Source organism: Antrostomus carolinensis, unplaced genomic scaffold, assembly GCF_000700745.2.
Source record: "Antrostomus carolinensis isolate BGI_N321 unplaced genomic scaffold, ASM70074v2 scaffold12905, whole genome shotgun sequence".
In the NCBI taxonomy this organism is placed as follows: domain Eukaryota; kingdom Metazoa; phylum Chordata; class Aves; order Caprimulgiformes; family Caprimulgidae; genus Antrostomus; species Antrostomus carolinensis.
Genome location: NW_010317209.1, coordinates 600 through 10,741, shown reverse-complemented (window position 1 = coordinate 10,741; position 10,142 = coordinate 600). Strand labels below are relative to the sequence as shown.

At 37.7% G+C, this 10,142-nt stretch overlaps 1 protein-coding gene across 1 annotated transcript in view; it reads right to left on the bottom strand.

The window, feature by feature from the left end:
* Positions 1-6,167, bottom strand: part of TERF1 (telomeric repeat binding factor 1) — a gene marked incomplete at its 5' end in the record, with an annotated part of 17,865 nt that extends 11,698 nt beyond the window's left edge. Inside the window, 4 exon segments of the mRNA XM_029085088.1 lie at positions 1,574-1,723; positions 3,085-3,171; positions 3,878-4,008; positions 6,072-6,167. Coding sequence (XP_028940921.1) covers positions 1,574-1,723; positions 3,085-3,171; positions 3,878-4,008; positions 6,072-6,167 — 464 coding nt within the window.
* Positions 6,168-10,142: the final 3,975 nt, after the last annotated feature.

Genomic DNA, 10,142 nt, shown 5'->3' with positions numbered 1-10,142 from the left:
AAAGGTATGGTAATTGTCTTCCCAATAACCATTACGTGAGGTGGAGCTCTGCTTTCTTGGAGATGACTGAACACCTGCCTGCTGATGGGAGGTAGGGAATGAATTCCTTATTTTTGCTTTGCTTGCGTGGCTTTTGCTTTACCTATTAAACTGTCTTTATCTCAACCCATGAGTTTTCTCACTTCTACTCTTTTGATTCTCTCCCCCATCCCACCGCTGGGGGAGCGAGGGAACAGCTGTGTGGTGCTTAGTTGCCAGCTGGGGTTAAACCACAACCTGCTTTTAGGGCAGCTAACCTATAAGAGTTTACTGAAGTGCAAGAACTTCATGAACAGTAGGAGCTGCAATCTTGTAGATTCAAAGCTTGACAATAACCTAGAAAAAGAAGCCTACAAAACAGTATAGCAATGTAGGCCACCTTTTACTTCAACATACGACACCAGAAGAAAGAGGAGAGAGATTAACAGTTAAAGGGAGGGTGTTTCTCTGTAGAAAACAGAGTATTGCACAGGAGAAATGGAAACTCATCACAAAGTGGTCTCCTCCATGTCCCACAGTAACTCAGTCCAAAGTGAAAAGATTTCAGAAATAAGATAATAAAATTTGAAACATTGTTGCAGACAGTAGGATGGATGTGCAGACAGTGGAGGTGCAACACAGAGGGCCTAAGTATGCCAGTATGGAGTTCTGGGCCTTCTCTGACACATCCAAACCTCCCTCTCTTCTTAGACTCAAAGAAATAGCCTTGAAAAATAAACTTGAAAACTGACAGCTGAGTAGAACCATTAAAAGGTATTCCTTGAATTATACTTTGAATACATTGAATAAGTTCTCTAGTCTCTCTCTCTGGTCAGAAAATGAAAATCCCAAAGGAACTTCAGGTTTGTTTATTTAAAACTTGCTTCTTATTACCTTTAGATGTTTGTGCTTTTGTAATCGAGTAATTCAATATTCTTTTATAGGAAGTAAACATAAGAGAAATTCTTTACAATCCTCTTGAAGATGACCTGCAGGAGGAATGTTGTTCTTGCCAATTTTAAATCACTTTTGAGCAAGATGGTTTGTAAGGAGCTTTTTATTTACAGGCAAACAGCAATAATAGTCTTCTATCTCCCAACTCCTCTGATATTCCTAAAGCTTTTAGCCAAATTAACAGGTCTTGTTCTTTCAGTTTTAGTATGAGAAGTCACACAGACTTAAACAAAATAAACATTAATACATAGTTACACTATCTTCTAATGAGTCTCAGATCAAAACTGCTTCTCTTAAAAATACAGTAATGACAGGCCTTGTTTTAATTATGCTTTTTTCCTAACTATTTTTCTAATCAAAACAGCTGTGGAAAAAAATTCACAAAAGATATTTTAGAGGAGTCTTACTCCTACTAACTTTCTCCTAAACACATATTCAACCTTTTTTCTTTTTTAATTAAAACACAATCCAAAGATAAAGGTTCTTTTTCATCTAATACAATAACTGAACATTGTCTAAACAACTGTCTTGAAAGTATAAATCTATTTAATCTTATCAGGTACCTCTTTTGAAATAAGTTTTGAGAATAGTTTTCACATACCTGTATTAAGAAGTTAGTTTCATTTTCTTTCATGAAAAGTTCAATGTAAGACTTGATTTTACTTATCAAAAGATTGTAACTGAAGTTTTGGAGGAGGGGAACATATGGATCCTTGCTTTTAACCACGGTTGCCAGCTTCACCCTTAAAGGCTAAGAAAAGCACAGCTTTATACAACACAAAAATATATCCTGCAGTAAACTTGGCACCTATGCTAAACAGGACATACACAAAGCTAAATAAGATGATGATATAGTTTTTTGAATATGCCTATACAACTTCATGCTGCAGTTTGAAAAGGTTCTAAGGTTAATTAGTTATAATACCAACAGTTTATGTGCTCAGTAAATGGTAAGTGTAGCTTTCCAGAGATCCTCATTTTCATTCCCTTTAGGAATAACACTGAAAGCAGAGTTGTCAGCGGAACAAAAACACCCAGAAAAGGCCACTCATTACTGGGTTATCTTTTCTCATTTTCTGCCTCAATAAGGTCACCATTGAAAGGCATGTACAGGAAAGGGACTACTTAGTACAGTAGCATTAAGGACAAATCAATACCGATAATCGCAATTTCATGTTTTGTCTGTCAACTGCTCTGAATCTGACAGGACCAATATAGCCAAGAATTTACTTTTGTGTACAGGCTGCATTCTTATTTATGAATTTGAATGCTATTACCACAACCTACACTTACCAAACATCTGAATCCTCTGAATTAAGAGTGTATCCTAACAGTAAGTTACACACATGCTAATATTTATATAGAACATGTGTCCTAATACACCAGAGGAATATATAGGCAGCATTTTTGCCTTTTTTTCTTTCTGCCTGCAGTCCTTTTGCTCTTTTCTCCACCCCACCAAATTCAGGTATGTGCACGAGCTGTTATTTTAGAGAGATATGCATTTGAACTTGCATCTTTCTGAATGATACAGTCAACATCAAAACAGGAGGTAGCCTGCCCACATTATCTTTTCCAGTTAGAGGCATAGCAATATCCACTATATCTGTAGTACTACAGATGCTAATGAGCTTTCATTCCCTGTGATGCTTCAGTCTGTAGAACACTAATCAACAGAGACAACAAATACAGTGCACTGCAATAGTCCAGAAAAAGTCAGCATATTGATTATTAGGGAGTTACTATGTCTCTACCAGCATGTTTATACTATCTTTACTCTGAGAAAACATCAATATTGAATTCCCAGAATCTCTATTGACACCTCACTCCTCATATGAAGTGGGAAAGGAAATGAAGTTTGGATTGATACTGCCCACAGTGAAGAACAACTGCTGCTAGAAGCATTTTACTCCCCTAAATTACTCATTATTTCTATCAATCCCCTACCCACAAATTTCCTTTTGTATTTACAAGTGCCACGGGTGTGTAAATGACTGCATAGGCAGTCATGGGGACTAAGCTATGTAGGCAGCACTTGATAGCTTTGGAAACCCGTTCCCCTCTTCTCCTCCGAAAATGAGGGAGCTTAATGCAAGTCAAGCAAGTTACTACCTTATCTGATTCCGAGTCTGTAAATAGCCTCTCAAGAACTTCAGCAGCCTCCTTGAAATATCCGTTTTCCATATGGACTGCTACAATCTACAACCAAAATAATTACAAGATATGGTGAAAAACATTTCATCTGAGATTCAGAAAAAACAAGAGAAGTCACACTTTTACAGTTTTGTAAAACTTCCAAAATCCAGGACTATATATTTAAGGGTTACCAACAGTTATCTAGTTACAACAGTTAGTTCTGAAGTAATATTAAACCTCATGTATAAAGGCCTAAAACCTCTCCATCAGGCATTTAAAAGGACCCTCATTGATACAAAATGCTCCACACTTGCCTACTAAGTATTGATTTCATCTTTCCCTGAAAGACTTTAACAGTCCCAGTATCTGTCAGCAGGTTTTTATGTTTTTTTCTTTGAAATCAGAAGTTTTCTAATACAACAAAATATTTTTAAGGTAAAAAAAAAAAAGCTATTCACAATATATTTTAAAGCTCAAGATACCAGCGTTTTGAAATTGACCTCTCAATTGGTATCTCTTTTTTTTTTTCTTTTTTTTTTCCTCAGATGGGTAGCTTTTTTAAGCTATTTTGAACTGGGACAAACAAGAACTAAATTACACAGGAAAAGGTCCCCTGTACAGATCTATTTACTCTGTACTTGAAAAATACAACAAAGCTAGAAAATTCAGTTCAGACTGCTAAAAGGCCAAGGTTTTTTTGTAAAAGGAGCCTTGTTTTAGTAGAATAAATAGGTACCATCCCGAAGCATTTTGAGTAAGTCACACAGACCTGAATTTGAATCAAGTGACGAATCTCTTTGTGAATCTTCTCCAGTTTAATTTCTTCCTTCTCAAGTAAAGTCCAGAAAGACAGAGCAGATTCTAAAGGTGAAATTCTTTGATCATTTTCAAAATGGCATTCTTTGGGGGGGTGGAAGGGGGAAAAAAAAAAAAAAAAAAAGGTATTTAAATACCTTAAAAGATAAAGCTAAACATAGTACATTATTTATACAAAATAAAGTAGTATGTACTATACATAATTTCAATTTCTTTTTCCTCAAATAATTTTTAATCTCTCTCTTCAGGTGTGTTTAAGAGACCTGAACTAACTGTCACCTTTTCAGAGAGACTGGTTCTTCCTACCCTTGCTAATAACATTACTGTTGCATTTTTAAGGGAGATTGTGTCTACTAATTATGGTTCACTTAAAATGCCACTTACAATAGTGCCAAGTTTAGCATCATGTATTTGAACTGGCATTAATAATACTCCTACATTAAGCTTGGCAGCAGATATCAAAACATTTGGCATTGATCCTATATATTTTGTAATATAACCACTATCCTAAGTTGGTTTTTTTTTCCCCCATCTCTATATTTCCATGTCTTAACTTTTTGTTATAGTTGAAGGAATTCAACGGAGGGAAATTCAGACAACTTAACACAGGAAGATCACCGAAAAAGCAGAACCAACCTCTCATGTCATTGTACTACCACACTAACACCAAGATTTGTGCAAACTCTCAGCAAGCAGAATCAGCGACCAGTTCTGGCAGAAATCTAGGCCAGCCAATTAACCATCCCCTCAACACTCTAGAAACGTTTCCCAGTTCATTGCACATCTGCACAAGCTGGTGAGCCAACACAACTGATGCAGTAGGAGCTGGCAGGTACACGAGACTGTTTTTCTTCCCATGGCACTGCCAGCTCAGCTCAAGATGTTCACTGAACTAGTCTCACTTACTCCTTCATTTTATATGACACAATAGCAGAATCTCCCTTAGTAACCTCTTATTCCATAAAGTATTTTTCAGACATAAGGTAAACAATTTAAGCAATACTGAAAAAAAAAAAATAATTTGATACTTGCTACAGTGAAAGACAAACATTGAAAATTGAAATAGTATTATATGCATATATACACATTAAAAATAATACTTCTGTGTTTCTCTAATTATTGTTTCAATCAAGTAATATGACACTTCATATTAAGTTTATTTTAATATTGTAAAAACAAAGTGTGTAACTGTTAAAGAGCTGGCATCCGAAACAGCCTACTCTGCTTTAAGGCTCAGTATGGATTAAATACTTTAGTAGGAAAGCTACCATACAATATATTAGCTTTCCATGTACACTGTGCAGCTACATCTGATGTAATACCTGCTAAGGACATGCAATTTTCCTCACCACTCAGGTCATTCTCTACACTGATAAAAACACACATTGAAGTCATATTCCCAAGTGTTATATACAATAATATAGTTTTAAGGCATTTTCAGAGTTGTATAATTTGTATATGATGAACTATTATAAATCTGATTCTCAAGTTGAACTAAATCAAGAAGAACATTATTACCTGACAAGCAACATTAAGAAATTTCATTTCATAAAAACAAGCCTTTGTGGCACTGCTAAGCTAGAATACACTTTTTTTTTTCCTTCCATGCTCATGCTGGCAAGACTGCTTTCGAAGTCCTTAAATTCCAGTGAGATTTATCAAGCAGTGAAAACTTGCAGTAAAAAAGTTAAGTCTTCCAGAAACTTGAGCACAGAAGCAAAATCAGCCTGGCTAAACCAGTACGTTGTGAAAACAGACAAACAGGAGACATGGTAGTGAATAAGAGTCCCTCGGACCTGCTGCCAGCTGAAAGTCCTACAGCCTTGTGTATGACATGAGGGCTGTCATCCTTTTCATCCATATTCTTATTCCCGTTTGTGCTACTTTAACCTCTAGAGTTACACGTGCAGAAAGAAACGTGCATTCTGTGCTTTAAACTTGCAAATGGTGCTTACTAAGAGCTAGTCAGTCTTTTCCTGTATATTTCTTTTGTTGATGCTACTCAGACCAAAAGTGTGTGTGTGTGTGTATATATATATATATATATGTGTACAGTAAAGGCTATGTGAAAGCATACCTAATACACCTCTGTGCAATTTCATGCAAATCTATTTAAACAAGAGAAAAAAAAAAAAAAGAATATTTACCAAGATTTTTTCCTTTTGCAACTCTTATCAAAAGCTGACAGAGATACACCGTTTTTTTCTGATGCATAGGTATTTTCGAGAGACCATTAATAAGAGCTGGAAAAGATAAGAAAAGTTAAGTCAGTCTTGCTCCAGCACTGCCACAGTGTGGCTAGAAATATACTAGGCACTGTGTTATCAGACTTTAATAATCTACTAAATTCCTATTTCATTAGGAAACCAATGAAGTGCATTTAGGTAATATTCTTCTATGTTAAAAGAAATTAAATCATATTTAAGAATCTGACCAGAAAATTCTACCCCTCTTGCAGTTCACAACAGTAACCTAGGAGCGGTAGGACGCATCGCAGGCTTATTATATTCATCAGATTAGAAGATGACAGTATCTTACATAAATAAATGAAGTTTTGTTTTGCTTAGTAGCTTACTATGAAAGACAGCTGTCTGCTCCAGACAACATTCCTGTGGAATGCCTGCAAAACAGGAGCCATATGCAGACTGGTAACACTTACATGTTGCTATAGCAACTGACGGACCAAAAGCAGTAAAAACTACAAGGAGAGCTTAGTCAGAAATGTCAATCTACAAGGGAAATCCTCCTCACAAGGTTGGAGGGCCACAAGGATTATTATATATTTTGGAATGGGAGCTATCGTGACATTATTTCCATCATGCTGGTTACTGTGAACTTCATAGCTGAACGTGCTGGATGTAGTAATTTGTCTTCACAGTATACTACAGAAACATTCAAACTGAAAAGTGAAGAATGCGTCAAGTGACTTGTCCAAGTTACAAACTGAATACCCTAGTTCAGGAAGTTTATGTACACCTTTTGGTGTCAGCCTAGCAAAAGCCAGGAATCTGGAGCATGAGACCCCCCAAGATTTGTAACAACAACTAGAGTACATAACACATTGTTTTACTTGGAAGTACTCAGCCTACTTGCTTATTAGTGTATGATCATCTCCTATGAACACTGGATAAGCATGAGATTACAAAGTAATTAAATAGCCCCAAAAGATTACCTAAACTAACATCAAGCAGGATATTGTCATTTAGGCTTGGAAGAACATGTTTACAACTGCTTCAGTGAGGACAGGTGATACCAGAGCTTTTAATTCCTATAGCCAAAATAGGAAGTAAAAAAAAGAACATTACTTAGAACAGCTGTAAATTTCCACTCGTTATAATCACAATTTCAGGATTCTTCCACAGCAGACAATAGAATTCAATTTCGGAGAGTTAGGATGAGTTCAGTGATGGAGATAAGCACCATCATCATGCCCTGAAGATGGAGCCAGAGCTTGGAAATTTTGGAAGTAGGCAGAATACTGTAGCTGAACAATTCCACAGAACAAAACGGGTCATCTTGACAAGTAGCTTGAGATCTTTCAGCTTTTGCTGTTCTTTTAAAGTGCACCTACATTAGTGCTTTAATTCAGAGCAAGGTGCACATTTAAAGCAAACTTCTTGTGCTTGGCTTGTACAATGGAGCAGTCTTTGAGTACACAAATTGAATTTCTTTAGAGCTATTCCAAATAAAAAGAAACCTTGAAATGTTTACTGTATGGAGACCAGGTCCATAGAAGCAATTGCTCATAAGTACTACAGACAAACAGAAAAAGAAATAGCCTTAGTAATCTTTTCTAGACTGTTCTCTCTCCCTGCCCCCAAGGCAGTTTCTCTATTAATTCTTTTGTTAATAGTGCCCTCAATCATAAATTGCTTTCCTCTCTTTGGCCACTCAAATGTACTTCTTGTCCTAACCTCTCATTAGAAATTCTAGCCCCATATTCTGGGCTGCATCAAGAGAAGCGTGGCCAGCAGGTCGAGGGAGGTGATTCTCCCCCTCTACTCTGCTCTCGTAGGGCCCCACCTGGAGTCCTGTGTCCAGTTCTGGAGCCCCCAACATAAGAACATGAACCTGTTAGAACAAGTCCAGAGGAGGCCACCAGGATGATCCAAGGGCTGGAGCACCTCTCCTATGAAGACAGGCTGAGAGAGGTAGGGCTTGTTCAGCCTGGAAAAGAGAAGGCTCCAGGAAGATCTTATAGTGGCCTTCCAATACCTGAGGGGGGCCTATGAGAAAGCTGGGGAGGGACATTTCATAAGGGCAATTAATGACAAAATAAGGGGAAATGGCTTTAAACTGGAAGAGGGGAGGTTTAGATTAGATACTAGGAAGAAATTCTTCACAGTGAAGGTGGTGAGACACTGGAACACATTGCCCAAAAACGCTTTGGATGCCCCCTCCCTGTAAATGTTCAAGGCCAGGCTGGATGAGGCTTTGAGCAACCTGGTCTAGTGGTAGTGGAATGTGTCCCTGCTGATGGCAGGGGGGTTGGAACTAGATGATCTTTAAGGTCCCTTCCAACCCAAACCATTCTATGATTCTAAATCCAGTTCCTTGCCAGGCAGACGGCAAGGAAGCTAGTTCAGGTATATAGATCATAGTATCCTGTCAAGGAAGGATAAAGCAGGCAAGTCACGTAACCTTGCTGTGCTATCTTTAAATCCTTAATCCCAGGTAATCTAACTATTTCTACTTGGCAGTGTACTGAGCTGTACAGAAATATTATTTATCTCCTAATAAAATAGCTCATCTTGTTCCCTTAGCCTTTCTACATTCCCCCACTTACACAGAATGGTAGGAGTTGGAAGGGACCTCAGGAGATCATCTAGTCCAACCTGCCTGCCAGAGCAGGTTCATCTAGAGCAGGTTGCACAGGATCGCATCCAGGTGGGTTTTTAACATCTCCAGAGAAGGAGACTCCACACCCTCTCTGGGCAGCCTGTTCCAGTGCTCTGTCACCCTCACAGTAAAGAAGTTTTTCCTCATGTTTAAGTGCAACTTCTTGTGTTCCAGTTTGTGTCCTTTGCCTCTTGTCTTGTCACTGGGCACCACTGACAAGAATCTGGCCCCATCTTCTTGACACTCACCCTTTAGATATTGATAAACATTTAATTCAGTTTGAATTGACCTTCTTAGTGACTGCCAAACATTATTTCAGTAGGGTCTCTCTTTGACATATGCAAGAGTAATAGTTCTGTATTGCTGTGAAAGAAAAAAAATAAAAATCACACCCACTTTTCTTATGTAATCTTATACCTGCACTTTGCTTTTTCCATAGACTTCTACACTTCTGACTTTGTAATCTTATAGCATTGATATGCTAAGCTCTGATACTGAACAGAGCAAGAACAAATTCCAAATTTGCTATTAGTTCCCAGTTCCATGTGACTCTGCATTCTGTACCATTTAATTAATTGTTTCTACTAATATAGTACTCAAAGGCCTTCCTGCTTTTCTCAGGAGATATTCCAATCTGCTGCTGTGTTGGTAGTCTCTGCTTCCCATTTATGTCTTCATGAAAGTTTAGTATAATAATCCCACTGAGCCACTGTCCCAGAGCCAAACACAGAGAGGCATCGTTAATAATTTAATCTAGCAGCCCCCCATTCAGTGTACTTCATTGTTATCTTTAGATTTCTTGTCTCATACAATTTCTGATATCAATCTCCTTACTAATCATTCTGCATGCCATTGTATTCAGTTCTTTGCAAAAGTTTAAACAGGTCATGCTATCATATTTACTTGAGTCAAGAACACACACGCACAAAAAATTCCCCAAAAGGTCCAATTTGGTATCTTCAGGAAAATTCTTTCTAACAGAAAACCCCTCATAAATCCATCAAATTTATCTGAGACCTAGACATTTGCTTCCAGCTGTTAACTACTCCCACTCCTAAATATTTCTTGCTTTAAATAAATGTTTTTCCATTCAAAATCCAGCCATTAGACTTCATTCTGCCTTTGTCTGCTAGACTATAGCTCCTTGAAATACTATATAAACCCAAGAAACTCAGTGTATTTGAGTTATTCCTCTCCAAGCTTTCAGTAGTCTTGAACTCGCAGCACCTGAGGCCTCAGCTTCAGTAACTGCTGGCAGTGCATAGACCACCGTATTATACATTCCAGCTTCACAGAATCAAGATGACAGGTTAACACCAGCGCCAGTATTCACGTCATCATCTACAAGACCTCACCCCCAACCTCTCAGACACCACTGT